Source organism: Nicotiana attenuata, unplaced genomic scaffold (assembly GCF_001879085.1).
Source record: "Nicotiana attenuata strain UT unplaced genomic scaffold, NIATTr2, whole genome shotgun sequence".
In the NCBI taxonomy this organism is placed as follows: domain Eukaryota; kingdom Viridiplantae; phylum Streptophyta; class Magnoliopsida; order Solanales; family Solanaceae; genus Nicotiana; species Nicotiana attenuata.
Genome location: NW_017670405.1, coordinates 538,441 through 557,751, shown reverse-complemented (window position 1 = coordinate 557,751; position 19,311 = coordinate 538,441). Strand labels below are relative to the sequence as shown.

The 19,311-nt window shown below is 36.5% G+C and overlaps 2 protein-coding genes across 2 annotated transcripts; one reads left to right on the top strand and one right to left on the bottom strand.

Annotated features, from left to right (window-relative positions):
- Window positions 1-4,657: 4,657 nt before the first annotated feature.
- On the bottom strand, window positions 4,658-5,930 carry LOC109238942. The gene is made up of 3 exons (XM_019405441.1): window positions 5,346-5,930; window positions 4,806-5,214; window positions 4,658-4,674 (listed from the first exon to the last, which is right to left on the bottom strand). Exons 1-3 carry the CDS (start codon window positions 5,928-5,930, stop codon window positions 4,658-4,660), a joined length of 1,011 nt encoding a protein of 336 aa, XP_019260986.1.
- Window positions 5,931-7,382: 1,452 nt separating this feature from the next.
- Window positions 7,383-19,171, top strand: LOC109238957 (kinesin-like protein KIN-4C). Its single transcript, XM_019405454.1, has 27 exons — window positions 7,383-7,595; window positions 8,360-8,506; window positions 8,781-8,927; window positions 9,100-9,252; window positions 9,346-9,545; window positions 9,692-9,858; window positions 10,052-10,176; window positions 10,909-10,945; window positions 11,073-11,164; window positions 11,236-11,352; window positions 11,582-11,695; window positions 11,785-11,865; window positions 11,955-12,141; window positions 12,297-12,397; window positions 13,041-13,139; window positions 13,221-13,334; window positions 13,501-13,617; window positions 13,702-13,782; window positions 14,331-14,402; window positions 14,480-14,599; window positions 14,792-14,877; window positions 16,482-16,532; window positions 16,634-16,855; window positions 16,945-17,110; window positions 17,838-17,930; window positions 18,013-18,441; window positions 18,577-19,171. The coding sequence occupies exons 2-27, from the start codon at window positions 8,378-8,380 to the stop codon at window positions 18,913-18,915; spliced, it is 3,639 nt and encodes a 1,212-aa protein (XP_019260999.1). The 5' UTR covers window positions 7,383-7,595; window positions 8,360-8,377; the 3' UTR covers window positions 18,916-19,171.
- Window positions 19,172-19,311: the final 140 nt, after the last annotated feature.

Genomic DNA, 19,311 nt, shown 5'->3' with positions numbered 1-19,311 from the left:
AAGTTAAGGACCAAGTGTCCTTAACTTTTGAACTTGGAACTCAAACTTCAGGACCAAGTGTCCTTAACTTTTGATCTTGAAACTTGAAGTTAAGGACCAATTGTCTTTAACTTTTGAACTTGGAACTCAAAGTTAAGGACCAAGTATCCTTAACTTTTGAACTTGGAACTCAAAGTTAAGGACCAAGTGTCCTTAACTTTTGAACTTGGAACTCAAAGTTAAGGACCAAGTGTCCTTAACTTTTGAAATTGGAACTCAAAGTTAAGGACCAAGTGTCCTTAACTTTTGAACTTGCAACTCAAAGTTCAGGACCAAGTGTCCTTAACTTTTGAACTTGCAACTCAAAGTTCAGGACCAAGCGTCCTTAACTTTTGAACTTGGAACTCAAAGTTCATGACCAAGTGTCCTTAACTTTTGAATTTGAAACTCAAAGTTAAGGACCAAGTGTCCTTAACTTTTGAACTTGGAACTCAAACTTCAGGACCAAGTGTCCTTAACTTTTGATCTTGAAACTTGAAGTTAAGGACCAATTGTCTTTAACTTTTGAACTTGCAACTTAAAGTTCAGGACCAAGTGTCCTTAACTTTTGAACTTGGAACTCTAAGTTAAGGACTGCCTGTCCTTAACTTTTGAACTTGGAACTCAAAGTTAAGGACTGGCTGTCCTTAACTTTTTAACTTGTAACTTGAAGTTTAGGACTACATGTCCTTAACTTTTTAACTTAATTTCTTTCACAGGATTTAAAGAAAAACCTAGGGTCAAAGATTGATACTTTGTTGAAGATTCTTGTCAAACCTGATGAAAGGAACATAGAGAGAGAATCTAGTGTTCCGAGTAGTAAAGATGCAGTTGATGATCATTGTGATGGTACAAAACCTACTGTTCCAATTAACAAAGATGCAGGTGATGATCAATGTGATGATGCATATGTGCATGCAGAAGATCATTATGAAAGCGATAATGAGATGCACATCTAGAAGATGAAATTGATAAAATTGGGAAAGGTTAGATATAGATTTTGAATTTGTTGTCATTGAAATTTATATTCAATAGCGTAATATATATAAACTTTTTAGTGATTACGAAACATATGTATAATCTATTGATAGAGTGGAAGTTCANTTTTACTGCTTCATTATAGGATACTTTGTGCTTTACGTGATTTCTTATCTTCAGTCATTATTTATACTTGTTACTCACTGGGTCGGAGTACTCACATTACTCCCTGCACCGTGTGTGCAGATTCAGGCGTTGTTGGTCCCCCTCCGGAGTGTTGATTCCTCCTGTCCAGGCGGTGTTTCGGAGACTACGAGGTAGCTGTTGGCGTCCGCATCCCCCGTGCCTCCCTTATCTTATTATTTCCTTTGTTTCTTCAAACAGTTGTATCAGATATTGTGCTTAGTAGATTTGTATCAGGATTCGTAGTTGCTCATGACTTGTGACACCCCGGTTTGGGCTGTGTCGGTCTGGTTTTTCCGCTATTTCGTGTTATTTAATTATGCTTAGATCATTATTATGCTATTTAACTATTTAAAACTGAGAAATTGTTTATTGGATGGCCTTGTCTTCACGAGAGGCGCCATCAAGACCGGGTTCGGGGTTAGGGTTATGACAACAAATGAGCATTGATCGGGGTTTGTCTATGGAGGTTGAAGGAAATATTGAAGAAGAGCTTGGTCGAGGTAAAAGGAACAAGAAGCTAAGTCGGCAGTTGAAATCTCCTTTTGACCAGGAAAGAAAAACAGGAACATCGATGGCAGACAATCAAAATACTCCCAAGAGTTCAGGCTGGATAAAATCAACATATACTCATAGGTGTATTTTTCATTATGCCACAGATGATGCAAAATTATTGAAGAAATTCATTGTGTGGTTGGGCAAGGAGAAAAGGAGAGGTCGCAAAAAAGAGTAAGTCCCTTAATGTATTTCAGTATTGATATTGAAATTGCTAAAGTTAAGTGTCCTTAACTTTTCAACTTGGAAATCAAAGTTCAGGACTAAGTGTCCTGAACTTTTGAACTTGTAAGTCAAAGTTCAGGACCATGTGTCCTTAACTTCCGAACCTGTAATTCAAAGTTAAGGACTGCCTGTCCTTAACTTTTGAACCTGCAAGTCAAACTTAAGGACTCCTGTCCTTAACTTTTGAACTTGATACTCAAAGTTAAGGACAGACAGTCCTTAAGTTTTGAACTTTGAACTCAAAGTTAAGGACAAAGTGTCTTGAACTTTTAAACTTGTAAGTCTAAGTTCAGGACCATGTGTCCTTAACTTTTGAACTTGATACTCAAAGTTAAGGACAGACAGTCCTTAAGTTTTGAACTTTGAACTCAAAGTTAAGGACAAAGTGTCCTGAACTTTTAAACTTGTAAGTCTAAGTTCAGGACCATGTGTCCTTAACTTTCGAACCTGTAATTCAAAGTTAAGGACTGCCTGTCCTTTACTTTTGAACCTGCAAGTCAAACTTAAGGACTCCTGTCCTTAACTTTTGAACTTGATACTCAAAGTTAAGGACAGACAGTCCTTCGGTTTTGAACTTTGAACTCAAAGTTAAGGACAAAGTGTCATGAACTTTTAAACTTGTAAGTCTAAGTTTAGGACCATGTGTCCTTAACTTTTGAACTTGAAACTCAAACTTCAGGGCCAAGTGTCCTTAGCTTTTGAACCTCTAATTCAAATTTAAGGACTGCATGTCCTTAATTTTTCAACTTGAAAGGCTAAGTTCAGGACTAACTTTTAACTTTGATATTTTCAAAATTTTCAGGGGACAAAATGATATATATGCTGATGGTAATGGTGTGAGGAAGAATCCATACAAATTGTATCATAAAAAAATCAGTAGCAAAATGCTCTTCCTTGAGCTTTTAGATAGCAGATTTGTACTTGATGATAAGGTTAGATAATTCGCAAGGCATTTATTTTCTTTATTCTTAATTTATCATTTTTTAATTATTTTATGACTGATGGATTTATTTTTAATTTTTGCCTTTTTATGAAGCATATTGACATTGCCCTATATTATCTGAAAAAGAAGGATTGCTACCACCCCCGCGACCATCCTTTTCGTTGCACAACTACTGATATTCTTTTTGATAACTATATGGTGCTTGTGTATAAAGATTTCAGTGAAGATGCTACTGATGACTTTTGGTGTGCTGGTGATAATCAGTTGTTTCTGACACCATATGTGTGGGGACAGTCGTAGATGTGGAATTGCTTGGACAGAGGTTGACAAAATCTTTTATCCATGTCGGCTTCCTTCAAAAGATGATAATGCTGTGACACACTTTCTTTTGGGGGTATTGGACTTGAATCAGAAAAAGATTGATGTATACGATTCCATATATAGTTAGCCATATGAGGCAGGAATGAATCACATGGAAATGTATGCATGCATGATCCCCCACTTGCTAAAGTTCTCACAGTTTGACAAACATCACAAGTCTTTTGGAAATGCCTTCAACAAATTTGATATTCAGTGGCAAAGATCACCACACCAAACTGGATCGTACGTGTTGTTATTTGTTATATTATTTATATGTACTTTAGATTTATTGTTTAATTCACTGCATATCTTACATTTTCTTAGGACTGATTGTGGTGCATTCCTTATCAAATATGTGGAGTTGTTGATGATTGGAAAGGATGTGGAGAAATTCCAACCTGAGGAGATAAAAAACTTTAGAAAAGAACTTGCCGCAAATCTTTGGGCACATGGTGAGTGGAAAAGAAATTCTGGTTATGATACACCACCAGAAAATGTTGGCGATGATTATGAAAGTGAAAATGAAACTTGTTGTCCAAAGGAGTTGTAGTTTAGTTGTAATGAAAGTTAGTTGTGGTTGATCTTTTGTATAAAATTGTTGTAAATGAATAAATTCTGCAAGTTCAGAAAACTTCTGAAATATTCTGTAAATTCCTCAAAAGGCACTTATATTTTGTTTGCGTAGCATAATTTTTTGTCACAGCTATGCAAAATTACAATTTCAGAAGTAATATCAAGGCATCATGTTATTAATTTCTTTGTTTCTCTCAAGTGTTGATTTGTCCATTGAGTTTGTTAGTATTAGTTCATGACTAAGTGTAATTAAACTTCAAATTCAAAGTTAAGGACCAAGTGTCCTTAACTTTTGAACTTTGAACACAAAGTTAAGGACTGTCTGTCCTGAACGTTTGAACGTGTAATTCAAACTTAAGGACTGCCTGTCCTTAACTTTTGAACCTGCATATCAAACTTAAGGACTCCTGTCGACAAACAGTCCTTAACCTTTGAACTTTGAACTCAAAGTTAAAGGTTGTCTGTCCTTAACTTTTGAACGTGTAATTCAAACTTAAGGACTGTCTGTCCATAACTTTTTAACCTGCAAGTCAAACTTAAGGACTTCTGTCCTTAACTTTTGAACTTGAAACTCAAAGTTAAAGACACACAGTCCTTAACTTTTGAACTTGAAACTCAAAGTTAAGGACAGACAGTCCTTAAGTTTTGAACTTTGAACTATAAGTTAAGGATTGCCTGTCCTTAACTTTTGAACTTTGAACACAAAGTTAAGGACTGCCTGTCCTGAACTTTTGAACCTGCAAGTCAGACTTACGGACTCCTGTTCTTAACTTTTAATCTTTGAACTCAAAAGAAACAAAAAGAAGGTAAGCAGAAAAAAATTTAGAAAATTCGGACATCTGCTCAAATAAGAATAATCTAAATGAATCCAATTTATAGCAAAAACTTAAAAGAGTCGATAAACATAAGTGGATATATCTACTATCTCTATGCTTTCTTGAAAATGGATGGACGGTCAGAGAATATATACAAGCTGTTCTATTATGACCAATTCTTCTGCAACAACCACATTTGAATGTTATTTTTGATGACTCGGTAGCTGGAATATGTGTTTTCTTCTGCCTTCTACCTGGTTGCACATTGAAATCTAGAGGTTTAAGAATTTGTGACCTAACACTCTCTGGTACAATCCAAGAATCAGTATGTCCTACATGATGCATTTGTCTTTCATATGTTTTCAGCCAAGATTCCTTTAAGTACCAGTGCGAACAAAAGTTGGACTTCTTGATGTTTCTCTTCTCGATAGCTGCAATTGCATGTATGCATGGTAATTCATCAAATTGAAACTGAAAACAATCACATGTTCTTTTGTTTAAGTCCACCAAGAAAGTTATTCCTTCTTCTTCAACTCTAGAACGCCATGAATCAACAGGGAAGACCTTCAATGTTGAAAAATTATAAGTTAGTACATTATGTTAAATTATATTAAAATCATAAGCTAAACATAGAACATAATACTTACATTCAAAGTAAATGCTAAATCTATTTTTTTCTTCAATTCCTCCTCTACCCAACAAGAAACATCATAAAGAGTTCCTTCTGCTTCATTTCTTCTTTCATAAAACCAACGTTGTAGCTTCACTTGAATGAAATCCATCATTCTTAATATAGGCAGCTCCCTTGCTTCTAATAGGACAGAATTCATTGACTCAACTATGTTTGTTGTGAGCATATCATATCTTCGTCGTGGACTACAAGAACGTGTCCACCTTTCCGGTGGTTCTTCCATCAAGTAGTCATAAGTCTTCTTATCTACTTTTGCGATATCTGACATGTATAGATCAAATTCTTTGCGCCTGTATACTCTTGGAGCACTTTGGAAAAGTTTTATGACCTTACTTTTCACCTTCCTTCGCTTTAGGTTCTGCTCCAAATGATAGATGCAAATCCCATGATGGCTTTCAGGATATACCTTTGCAATGCCATATGCAATAGCTTGATGCTTGTCTGATAAAAAAATTAAATTCTTACGGCTCCCAATTGCACTGCGAAGCTGACTAAAGTACCACTCATAGGAATTGTTATTTTCAGATTCTGCTATTCCAAAGGCTAGTGGGAAAATTTGGTTATTTGCATCCTTTGAAATTGAAATCATTAAAACACCACGAAATTTTGACTTCAAAAAAGTTGCATCAACAGCAATCACTGGTCTACAATGATTCCAACCAGATATTGATGATCCATATGCATAAAACATATAAATAAACCTGAAAATACAATATAAAACAAGGTTAACAGAAGTTAAGGACAGGTAGTCCTGAACTTCAGATTACAAGGTTAAGAGTTAAGGACAGTCAGTCCTTAACTTAGAGTTTCAAGTTATAAAGTTAAGTACATGAAGTCCTTAACTTTGAGTTCAAAGTTCAAAACTTAAGGACAGGCAGTCCTTAACTTTGAATTACAAGTTCAAAAGTTAAGGACAGCCAGTCCTGAACTTCTGGTTACAACTCAAAAGTTAACTGGTTAAAGACATCATGTCCTAAATTTTATAAAACGTACTAATAAACTTTTTTTTTTGATTGTTTACCTGTTGTTGTCGTCTATCTTTATGTTCGTATAAGTTCCCGGGTTTTTACTTGTCATCATATACAAGTATGAAGACAATAATTCATAATTCTCTTCGAGAGTTCCTCTTATTAAAGCGGAAGCAAGTTGAATAGCACGCCAAGCCTTGTGATACCCAATGTCTAGTCCATGCAATTTTTGCATCTCTGCCATGACAAAAGCTGGTGTAACTTCAAATCTTGGGTCTCGAAGATTATCGATAATGTAACCACTAATCAACTTTGAAGTTGCATGCCTTTGATCAGCTTTCATAGTGTTAACAGAGCAGTCATGCTTTTTCTCAATCTTTACTATCTTGAACAATGTTGAATCTTTAATTCTGAAAGCACGCACACACCAACCACACCTATCATCATTGCATTTCAACGAATATCTTGTTGAGCTTGATCTAACAACCTTGAATTCAAAATGTCCTTTAATTGCTATATTCGAAAATAGTTAATTATAGTCTTCTTTTTGTCAAATACTGATCCCACTTTTATTTCATCCAACGAAGCATTTTCTCTTAATATCGTTGTTGGGGATTCTTTTTGTTTCAAATTTGATCTTCGTCTAGTTTGTTGAGTAGAGGTTTTTTCAGCAACTTCTTCGATTACCGGTTCACTCTCTAAGACTTGAATACCCAAAGCTTGTTCGTTGTCAATCTCTATAATGCTTTATCCTTCTACTTGAATAGAATCAAATGTTTGAAGCACCTCTTCAGTTATTGCTTGAGCTTCAACCATATCTATTTCCATTATCTGTTGGCATTTGTTTTGATTGTCATGTTGAGTTTCTCTGTTGACATGTGTTTGAAGCACCTCTTCAGTTATTTCTGCAATTTTTTGCTTATATTTTTTACAAGCTCCAAAGCCTCAAAGGGTCCTAATACTCACATGCACGGCACGTGACAAACTCGACGAATTTGAATTCGTTCGGACCTAAGCGTCTTTGTTTCAAATTCAGTTTAATTTATTGTAACGTTGGGATCCTCATTTTGAATATATTGCCCTTCAAAAACATCACACTTTTGTTCCAATTTTTTTCAAACACCACACTACTGACCGCCCCTCCCCTCCCCCTCTTCTCAAACCCTTAACGGGCATCTCAAATCTATCTTCTCAGTTAACTCATTCATCATCTCAATCCTCCGAACTGACTTCATTTGAATCTCTGATTCGAAATTTGTATCCAAATTCCTTATTATATTCACTAGGTTAGTTCTTTTGTGTTTTTGTATAGATGTGTGGAGGTAGAATTAGGTCATTTTTTAATGTGGTTTGTTTTGGAGCCTTAACTAGAAGGCTGATTTTTTTTGAATCTACGATTTATCATTTTTGTGCTAATTGCTGATTTTAAGTTATGAGTTGAAATTGTTTTTGTCTTTGTATTTTTAGTGTTTATATGCGAATGTATGGTAGGAAAATGTAGCTTTTTTTCATAGCCCTAGCTGGACCGTTATGATTTTTCCAGTGGTAATCTGCTTGAATATCAAATTGAATATTATCAGCATTTTTTATTGTATTAAAGAGTTCAAATTTGTCACTGTTAGATGCATAGAGGTATAATTTTTGGTTATTTATTCTATTTCTCGTGATTTATTGACTGCCTATAAACAAAGGTGGTTTTGACATTTTAATTGGAAATTTTGACTGTTTCAATGGTTATTTTATTAAGGAGCTTGTTTTTTGCAGATGTTTATATGTGGTCTTCGAACTCTAATTTTTGTTTCATTCCTTGTATTTATCTTCGGAGATTGAATCTCAAGTGAAAATTTATGCGCCTCCTTGATTGATTCATGAAATGGAGGTAGAATATTGGTTATTTATTGTAATTCTCCTGAATTGTCTGTTCAAAGATGGAAAATGTGGTTTGAAAATCCCAACTGTAACCTTTGACTCTTTCAATTGGTAATTTGTTTGAGGAACTTTTGCTTTGCTGCTATTCATTGTGTGGTCTGATTCAGAAATGGGTTTCTAGGGTTGGCATTGAGTGGCAATGGAGACTTCCGAGGGCAAGGACACATCACAGTGCGTGAGAGTTGCCGTGAACATCAGACCTCTGGTTACTTCTGAGCTTCTCATTGGATGCACTGATTGTGTTACAGTAATCCCTGGTGAATCACAGGTGCTCTTAGTTAAATATAGATTGGGAATTCTGTCTGTATTGTACAATATTTATGTGCTTAATGGTCATTTGTTCTGATGAGCATTTTTAACTTTAAATAATTGAACTTATTGCATTTGCAAAAGTTTTAGTAGTTCAGTGTTGAATTATTAAATTATCATATATGATTGTACAATGTGGTGGATTAATGAAGTTTAACTATCATATTTGATTGCATCACGAGTATGCTCTGTAAACTGATTTGGCTTTTGTTTATGTTCTTGACCACAAACAGGTGCAAATTGGATCACATGCCTTCACATTTGATTATGTATTCGGGAGTGGGGGCTATCCATCTTCACGTATTTATGATGAGTGCGTTTTGCCACTTGTGGATGCCTTGTTCCAAGGCTTTAATGGAACTGTGCTAGCTTATGGTCAGGTAAGATGCCAGTAATTTTGCTCATTTCTTGGTGGTTTTCCTAGGTCTAGTCTTACTTGCATTTTATCTATTTTACACAACTCTATTTGATATGGTTATGTCCTTGGATTGAATGTACTATCTTGACATATGAGACTAACAAGCATGCATTCTGCAATGATGTGTGTTGAAGACGGGTTCTGGCAAAACATATACAATGGGAACAAACTTTAATGGTGAAGACCAGACCGTCGGAGTAATCCCAAACGTTATGAATACTATATTCTCAAAAGTAGAGGTGATGAAGGAGTCTACAGAATTACTGATCAGAGTATCATTCATTGAGGTGTAGAAAGAGAACTCTGGTATTTCATTAGATATATGTCCTCGCAAGATAAAAATGACATGCTGATCATCTTAAATTTTTTTATTCTTGCAGATTTTTAAAGAGGAGGTGTTTGATTTACTGGACGGGCCGGCTAGGGTTCCCATTCAAATACGAGAGACTGTTCATGGAGGAATTACGCTGGCTGGTGTGACGGAGGCAGTAGTTAGGACGAAAGAAGAGATGGCGTCCTTCCTGATGCGAGGATCCGTATCTCGTGCCACCGGAAGCACCAAGATGAACAGTCAGTCAAGGTATACATCACCTTACAAATGACTTTTTCTTTTTTTTTTTTTTCTCGTGGAAATGGATCCCACTTAAGTTTCTATTATAATAAATTTTGTGGTTTTCTTCATCTAGTCGTGGAGTTACATACCTTCTGTTCTTTTTCTTTCAACAGTCGATCTCATGCCATATTTACAATTACATTGGAACAAAAGAGAATGGCTAATTGCTCAATGAATGATGATGGTGATGACATATTATGTGCCAAGCTTCATTTGGTTGACCTCGCTGGTTCAGAGCGAGCAAAGCGAACTGGAGCTGATGAGATGCGTTTACGAGAGGGTAATGACAATTACATTTTTGGAAATTTGACTGAACTATTTATTTATTTTGTAACGCTACCATTTGTGTTGAGACATTTCTGACTAGATGGATAATCTCTCATATAGAGCTACCAGATTTTTGTTTCTTCAACTATAGTTCTCAAAATAAAATGTGCATATCCAGTATTCATCTTTTGGGCATTCCGGTGCAGGTATTCATATCAACAGGGGATTGCTTGCTCTTGGCAATGTAATAAGTGCCCTTGGTGATGAGAAGAAGCGGAAAGAAGGTGCACACATCCCATACAGAGATAGCAAGCTAACACGTCTCTTACAGGCATGGATTTCTGCAGCCCTTGCTGGTTTCTGCTTTTTACTTCTTAAATCTTTAATTATACTATCAGTTATAATTACTTTCTGGAATGCCTTCTTTTAAATGTAATTATATACTAAGCTGAATCATATTGGGTGCCATCAGTCAGTAACCAACTCTTAAATCTGCTTGTCCGTTTGAAGACAAAGAACAATTGAAGATTTTTTTTGGTAACACTAACAAACAAATTAATCAATACACCTAGGGAGCACCTAGTTCCACAACCATCTTCTAGCTCTAGGAAGAGTATTGTAAAACACTAGGCCTCCAATTGCAGGCTAATTACAAGTGATCCTCTGAATTATATTCTGACATCTACGAGCTTTTTTAGACAATTGAGCTATCCCTATTCTCTCTATAGTCTCCTCCTTTATCTGTATCAGAACTAACTCTGTATTTACAGTTTTTCCCTTGAAAATTTTCCAGTTCCTTGCCTTCCATGCATGATATACCATTGCACTCCACTGAACTCCTGCTAGGAACATGGTAGACTTTTCCATGTTAGCAACAAGTCCTGTCACCTCACTAAAATGTGTTAATCTGAAGAGAAACCAAATGAAAGAAATATAGCACAAGAACTCTAACTCAGACACTTGTATAAGGAGGTTCTCCTCAATGAGCAACCGATACTATATGATTGCTAGTAATTGGACTTAAATGTTCTGACAAAGTAATTTGTGCATACAATTGTTTCAGGACTCACTTGGAGGAAACAGCAAGACGGTTATGATTGGTATACTTTACTATTAGAGGCAGTAAAATTTATTGCTTGATTTGTTTACTTTACTAGTTCTTCATTGTAGTTGTGTTAATATATGTTTGTAACTAATGTTGTTCTTGTTCTTCTTAAATGTATGAAGCTTGTGTCAGTCCTGCTGACAGCAATGCAGAGGAGACCCTTAATACTTTGAAGTATGCAAATCGTGCTCGCAACATCCAGAACAAAGCTATCGTAAGTTCCAATCTACTTAACAAGATCATCATAAGTTTCGTATTGTTTCTGAACGTATCCCTGTTTTGTAGGTCAACCGTGACCCAATGGCAGCCCAAATGCAAAGAATGAGGAGTCAAATTGAACAGTTGCAAGCTGAGCTTCTTTATGTACGTGGAGACTGTGGTGCACCTCTTGAAGAACTCCAGGTAAAATATTCCTTAGTGAGCAAAGACTGGTGTTTTCAGCATTTCCTAAGATCATCTGTGCGTAGTGGAGACAATTAGTACTATTCATGACGTTTTACTATAATATCTGTCTGCCCCAACCCTTTCAAAGAAACATGATAAGGGGCCTGGACGGATGTGCTTGGCAAGAGATATTTGACGTGTCAGTACTGTCCTTTGATAACGTTGAGTCTCTGTGTTTGTTGAGCAGATTCTCAAGGATAAGATTTCTTTGCTTGAAGCAAGCAATGTAGAGCTACGGAAGGAGCTTAAAGAACGTCGGATTAGCTGCGAACATTTAGCAAAATGTGCTGTTGATGCGCAGGTTTGTTTGGTTAACATTAGCAAAATATTTTAACTTAATTGTGAAATGGCTCGATGCTAGAAATGTCTAATAAGGATCTGCTATGACAGGTTGAAAGGGATAGACTAATTTTGAAGATCGAATCTGCAAAAAATGGTCGACCTTGGAATGAGATAGACCATTCTGATCAGGTTTGGCTCAATTTCTACTGAAACTTTTTTCGTGTTATTTGTAAATTCACAGAATTTCTGATTTGGGTTCTGGAGGTCCCTTTCTCCAGGATTTGGACTTGGTCAAAAAATATGTGACCAAAATTCAACAACTAGAGGCAGAGTTGCTTCACTTACAAAGCTCCAGTAGTTCAAAGCATGGTGAACCTGTTGACTATCTTGGATTAGACTATGCTGACCTTCTATCCAAGGATTCATGTTCGGAGGATTCTGACATTAAAAGTGTAGATACTAGTGGTAAGCAGCTTTTAGCTAATGCGTGATAGGCAATAACCATTCTGAGTATTTTTTCCTTTGCTATATATCTTTGTCTTGTTTAATTCCAATAGTATTTTCTTTCTCCAAGCCCTATGAGGTAACTAATTGGCTGATGCCAAACTTGCTGTCTAAAGGTGAGGCTGAAGTCGAGGAGAAAGAGCTTGAACATTCTTCTCTTCAAGAAAAATTGGATATGGAGCTCAAGGAGTTGGACCAAAAGCTTGAACAGAAGGAGGTAATTTTGCTAACCCTGATGCGGTTTTATAGTTACTTTCTGGCAATTCAGTAAGGAGCAGAACAATTTCTTTTGATAATACTTGCTCTTTAATTGCTGGTTCTTTAATTAAGTAGTCTTTGCTAGAAAATCAAGCTGCCTAAGCTTAATACTTTGAGAAACTTCTGGGACTTAAGAGAGGGATCTCCCTAAGATGGTGAAAGCTAGAGAGATCTAGTAATGTCCTCAGCTGTTTTGACAGAACATTCTGTATGTGCCTTTTGACTAATGACCTACTGTGCTTGAATATGTTGTCAAACTAACCTATCTGATAACATCATGATGATGCTGGTCTTTCTTAATTCTTAGTATCATTGTAATAGGTGTTATCTTTAAAGGAAAGGTGGTAGGACTTGACTAATTCGTACTTCTGTTTAAATCATCAGACAGCATTTAAGAGGGAGTAAAGATTGTAAAGTGGAGATAGGTTTATTCATTTATTAGTTTTGCAAGCTTTTTGTCCCTTTAAATTTTTTATTGGATGTAACTCTTGGGTTCTAGTGTGAACAACAATTTCAAAGAAATATATTCACTACTTGTCATTGCTGCTTAATAAAGTACTTTCTTACTTCCCTCTCCTAACTTATTGTCTCATCCACTAAAGGCTGAAATGAAGAGGTTCACGGCAGTTGATACCTCAGTTCTTAAGGAACACTACGAAAAGAAAGTCCATGAGTTGGAAAAAGAAAAGAGCGTTCTGCAGGTAAAATGCTCTATCTGTTGACACCAAAGGTTTATTCATGATTTGCCCTTGTCTTACTATTGATTTTCCACTCTGATGCAGAAAGAAATTGAAGCTCTTCAGCGCAACCTTTCTAACATTTCATCAAATTCCGATGAAAGTGCTCAAAAGCTGAAGCAAGACTATCTTCAGAAATTAAATCTTCTAGAAGCACAGGTAGGCTTATTAAATATATGCACCGCTCAGTCAAGACATTAGCTCTTAGATGCGACGATGGTTTATTATCTTTCTCTTCAACTCAATCCTCCAGCCACCTAGCAGAAGGGAAATAACAGAAACTGTGCAATGATACATACTGCCTCATAATTAATTGCATCTGCAGGTTGCTGAGTTGAAGAAGAAGCAGGATGCTCAATCACAGCTTTTGAGGCAAAAACAGAAGAGTGATGATGCAGCAAAACGTCTTCAGGATGAAATCCACAGAATTAAGTCACAGAAGGTACTAACTATTACATATATCGGGAACTTTTGAATGTAAAAGAACATTTCTTCTCATGCAGCTGACTCATCTTTCTGCATCTAGGTTCAATTACAGCAAAAGATAAAACAAGAATCTGAGCAGTTCAGGCTGTGGAAAGCATCAAGGGAAAAGGAGGTTCTTCAGGTATTATTGATTTAGTTATGAGTCTATAATTCATAATTTTATGTATGAAGCTTGCATTCGTTTTAAGCTGTAATCCTAAATTTTCTAGCTGCCCATGAAAATTCAGAAACACACCTTTCATAAATAAATTCGGTTCCTGCAGTTAGAAGTAGAATATCTGATCCTCTGTGTGTGTGTATGTGTGTATGTGTGTGCGTGCATGTGTGTGCGTGCATGCTGCCATTTTGAATTATACATTCTTTTTCATTGTTAGACTGATTAGGAAATATAACAAGTCTCTCTTACGTTTGATAGGTGTCTAACATCCCTATTTTATTTAATCATCTAATAGAGCATATTCTCTTTTAATTAACGTGCAGTGACTTTTTTCTTTGACTTTACCTGTTTTGTCTCTGTTTTTGTCCTTCTATATGAGAAACTTTGTTCATTTTCTTGCTTTTCAAAGAAGATAGACATAGCATAATATCTTGTCTCCATAGGGTACACTTCCTTTATTGCTGCGAAGTTCATTTTTTTGTGACTAACTTTGTCATGTGTTGTCTCAACAGCTTAAGAAAGAGGGAAGAAGGAATGAATATGAGATGCATAAGCTCATGGCACTGAACCAGAGGCAAAAGATGGTAAAGATTTCCTCTTGGAGTTTGTTAACCATGCAGCTTGGAAAGTATTACATGGCTTACCTTTAAATGGTATACAGGTGTTGCAGCGGAAAACTGAAGAAGCTGCAATGGCCAGTAAACGACTTAAGGAGTTGCTAGAGTCTCGAAAAACATCACGTGATATGGCAGGTCATGCTGCTAGTGCCGCAGGATTCCAGGTATCGGTGCCCAGAAGGAGTTACTTTTGCATATGTTTTTCATCATAAATTGTTTGCCATTTAAAACTATCTTCAAATCCTTCTACAGAGAATTTACAAGACCATTCTTCTTGTTCATAGAATCTATCATCAAAGACCTTCCTTGGGAACCTAAACTTTTACAACCAGTTAATTATTTGTTTTGTAATACAGGCATTGATGCAAGCAATTGAACATGAACTTGAAGTTACTGTACGGGTGCATGAAGTGCGATCCAAATATGAGCGTCAGATGCAAGAGTAAGTTCGTCAATTCTTTATGATTGGATGAACTTGTCATACAAAAACACTAATTATCACTAACGAGGCTTTAATGATAATTTGTGAACTTTTTTAATCTTAGACCCTTTTATTGTTTATTGGGTTTAACCGTCAAATTTTTCTATTTAGCACTTGAAAGTTTTTAGGTTGTTTCCTTTCTGCCCAGATTGTATGCATGTACTATTTTCAATCTTTTGCATTTAAGGGAATCCATTTTTTTTTTGGATAGTATCAATCAACTACTGGCTGATCTCACCATTTGATGCATCTTCGAAGTCCTCCTGTAGTGGGAAGGTGCAATCAGGACATCAATGACTTATGCATAATATAGATGCATAAATTAGAGCTAAGGTGCTGAGGGTCTATTGGAAACAGCCTCTCTACCTTCACTAGGTAGGGGTAAGGTTTGCTTACATACTACCCCCAGACCCCACATGTGGGAATATAGCTGGTATGTTAGATGTTGTTGTTGTAAATTAGAGCTGAGGTGATGGTAGAGATAGTAGCATTAGGAGTTGCAGCATTTGAAATGTTCACAAGTGATCAATCAACTTGGCAGTTAGGGCCCCTAGGGCTTAGTTCAGGTCACAAGGGTTGAGGGACTTGTGAATTGGTCATAGGTTCGAGCTCTGCGCAATGCGAAGTAAGCCTGATATTTAAGTGGAGAAGGATAGAGGGGCAGATTCATTATTCCCGAGTTTCTGAGGCTGTTGTTGGTCCTAAGGGTTGACCCTAAACAGATTTCTCGGTTATTAAAAAATAATCAACTTGGCAGCTAGGACAGTTGACATCTTTATGTTTCTGAGAGCTAGCATTTGGTGAGTGGTGCAATGTCTGGGTTTTATATCATGTAAAGTTCATGCGATGATCGTTGGGACTGGGATTTGTTTTCTTTTTACTTAACACCCATATCACATAGTAATACCAAGATGATCTCTTACTTTGTTGGGGAAACACGAATTGAATTGGCCTGTATTTGTTCTGTCCATGGGTATCTAAATGGACAAGATTCCATTCTTACCAACCACCCACTTCACCATTCTAGATACACCAATCTTAGCTCCTTCTTGGTAGTCCGATAAGGTAGAAACCTATGTTCAGTCAATTACTCTCTCCTTGCCAAAAAATATTCAGTCATATTCAGTCAATTACTCTCTCCTTGCCAAAAAATATTCAGTCAATTACTCTCTGCATTTGGAAACTATATCAAGTCTTAACTTGCCAAGATTGGTGCAGGATATGAAGGCTCAGCAATGGCTATGATCTTTGAATATTTCATGTTTTTTTTGTATAAATTTCATTTAGTGATTAAAGATCAGTATATAAAAGTTAGATTCAGAGTGTAGTATATTTTATAGCATTGACACCAAGGATTCAGGGATTCAGTTTCTCAACACACTATTTCATATTCCATATTTCTATTAGCAGTGGTATTTCTTCAGTATTTGTTACATAGCTTGGATATCAGAGATAGCAGTGCTCTTTATTAAATAAATAAACTAATAAAAAAAAACATTAAAATTAGATATAGTAGTGCAACTTTTGTTTCTTTTGATAATTTTATGTGATATTTTGAACTGCAGGAGATCAAGAATGGCCAATGAGCTTGCAGAGTTGAAGTTGCAAAACTTGAGGTAAAACTTTTAATGGCAGTAATTTCTTTCAAGATTCGTTCTGAATTTACATTGTGTATGGCCTTATTAACATAATTACTCCTATGTAATTGCTTTCACAGTGATTGCATGTCTCCGAGTGTAAGAAGTTCCAGGATAAGTGCACTTGAAAACATGCTTGCCACTTCATCTAGCACACTTGTTTCCATGGCATCACAGTTGTCGGAAGCAGAAGAGCGTGAACAACGGACCTTTAGTGGTAGGGGAAGATGGAACCAAGTTCGGTCTCTTGCTGATGCAAAAAATATTATGAACTTTTTATTTAACCTCACATCATCTTCTAGGTAAATGCATTTAAAATTTGCAGGTTTTTGCTGATGCTAACTTTCCTGAAACAGATTGTAACTGTTGTCTTGGTCTTGGTTTCCCCTAGATGCCAGCTAAGGGATAAAGAAGTTGAATGCAGAGAAAAGGATGCTGAAATCATGGTGTCGAAGGAAAAAGTCGTAAATTTGGTCAAACAGTTAGCGTCGCAAAAGAGTGAACTGAGACAGCTAGAGTTGCAAAATAGTGAACTGATTAAGCAGGAGAAGTTGATGGTCAGTACATTTTTTAATCGAATTAGCATAATTGTTTATTTTTCAAGTCTAGGCACTTGCTTGACCTTAAGTATTGAGTTTATTAATTGTTGAATCTTTTACTAAGGCGAGTTTTAATATTGTCAAGGTTTCTTTAATAAGGAAAGTCTTTATGTTTGAAGTCCCTGCACTCTTTTTTTTCACTATTATTTTCCCTGGGAGGTTTGCGAGATATAAGCTATTTTTATACAGAGTACAGATGTTGAAGGAATAAACATCTCTTGTTTAGCAGGAACTGATGAATATGAAAGAGTTTAAGTGGAGAATGTTTTTTGAGCAATGCATCGTCTTCATCTTAATTTGCTTAAATTTGCCGGTCTTTTTGCATTTGCATCAAACCAGACCTGAGTAGCATACTTTGTTATGTCTGTGCCAATTGAGTTACCAAGAAAACACGTTTACAAGTGCCTACTGAATAACAGAAACTTCATACTGTATCTTCCTACATGTTGGGAATAGGGGGACATGAATATAGATTGTAATTCTACTTCCTGTGCAAGTTGGTAGTCTTCAGAAAAGTATAAAAGTTACAGATGTTTGATTGGTGAATGTGCTGCATTACTGACAAGAGTTTGTTTTCTGCTCTTGATATGACCTTTACCTTCTCAATTGGGATTGTGACAGAATTTAAAAGCATAATATTTCATATTCCTGCATTAAATTGTTTTCTTGTTTGGATTGCTTACAGAAATTGGCATTAGAACACCACAAGGGAAGGACAAACAACTCCGGCTCTAATGTGCAAAGTAACATTGGTCATGGTTATGACCTGAGACAAAAGGCATATATCTCGGACTCTTGAATAATTTATCAATTTTGGGTGTTCACAAATTAGGGATTGCTAACCATGTGTCTTTCTACAGGGAAACCGGAGTTCCTTACTGTACAGTGGGGGATGGAACCTAGAAGATATGGACACATCGGATTCAGACTGTGACCAGGACAGAACTGACACTGATTATGGTACATGCTGTTCGTGCAGTAAAGCCTCTGAATGCAAGACATCTAGATGTGAATGCCGGGCTGTAGGTGGTTCCTGTGGGGTATCATGTGGTTGTCTCCCTAACAAATGCAGCAACAGAGTGGTATCCAAGGAAGACAACCAATTGCCCTCTTTGGATACTGTAGGTGACGAGGGAAACACATCGGAAACTGATGAAACTGAGAAGCGTCAAATGCTGGCATCTCAAGGTGCCATGCTTCTTCAGAATGCCCTTTCTGAAAAGCCTACGGAGGCAAAGGATAAGGGTGAAACAAGACGAAAGGCCCTATCGGATATTGGAAACACCTTGGTAAGCAATCCTGTAACTCTCTTTTTTCAGTTTTTTTTCTTGGCTAGAAGCATGTATGCTGATCTATTCAAGTTCCTTCTACAGAATAATGTGGATTCTTGCAATTTACCTTTTCTTACTTCTGCAATCCTACAGGCAAAATCAAAAGCACCAAAACCTGACAAGCGGAAGAAATGGGGGAAATCTGTTATCCAACTTGTTCCTGCTCCTACAGCAAGTAATGCAGATGCCCCAATAAAACCATCCCAACCGGGCAGTGCTGATGCATCAGTAACAGAAAACAAGGTTAATGAGATTGATAGTACTTCTCCATTAAAACTACCTAGATCCATGCGTTCTGCGTTAACAAATGGAAACAACACTTTGAGAGAGAGGAATTCTGAGACTAGTGATCCATTTGACCTGATAACACATCCAGCTTCTGCTAGAAGTCCTCACAGGCCGGCAAACACATCGGATGGAAAAGAAAATTGAGTGAATGAGTTCTGTATTTTTTCGACTCAAATTGTATGTATAGGTTGATTACATGAAGTTTGATCACGATGTTATGCCACTTGTTTTTCTTTTTTAATGGCTAATCTTTTCCTTACCCGAAAAAGAGTTGCCTCGATTGATTGGGAGGTCCTGATCTTTGTAGTAGGTCACTGGATGCTCTAATCTGAAGAGCGTCTCTGTAGTGATTCTCCAAACTTACTCCAATATTTAAGTGAAATTGATTGTTTTTTCAGTGTGAAGAAGCTCAAGTTTTATTTCACATGAAGCATAACACCTAGTTTTTGTGCACGTTAAAAACTAGTTTTGGAAAATCAATGTTCGTAAAATATCTCAAGGGAAGTTAGTCTGATTTCTAGTAATCTGGTAAATTTTGTA

What these genes read in the sequence shown, in the direction of transcription:
- LOC109238957 (XM_019405454.1), top strand. Translation starts at nt 8,378, where the DNA reads ATGGAGACTTCCGAGGGCAAGGACACATCACAGTGCGTGAGAGTTGCC. An exon ending in AACCTCACATCATCTTCTAG is followed by an intron (nt 16,856 to 16,944) that starts GTAAATGCATTT and finishes GGTTTCCCCTAG; the next exon opens with ATGCCAGCTAAGGGATAAAG. An exon ending in CGGATATTGGAAACACCTTG is followed by an intron (nt 18,442 to 18,576) that starts GTAAGCAATCCT and finishes GCAATCCTACAG; the next exon opens with GCAAAATCAAAAGCACCAAA.
- LOC109238942 (XM_019405441.1), bottom strand. Translation starts at nt 5,930, where the DNA reads ATGATTTCAATTTCAAAGGATGCAAATAACCAAATTTTCCCACTAGCC. An exon ending in TTTATGATGTTTCTTGTTGG is followed by an intron (nt 5,215 to 5,345) that starts GTAGAGGAGGAA and finishes TCAACATTGAAG; the next exon opens with GTCTTCCCTGTTGATTCATG.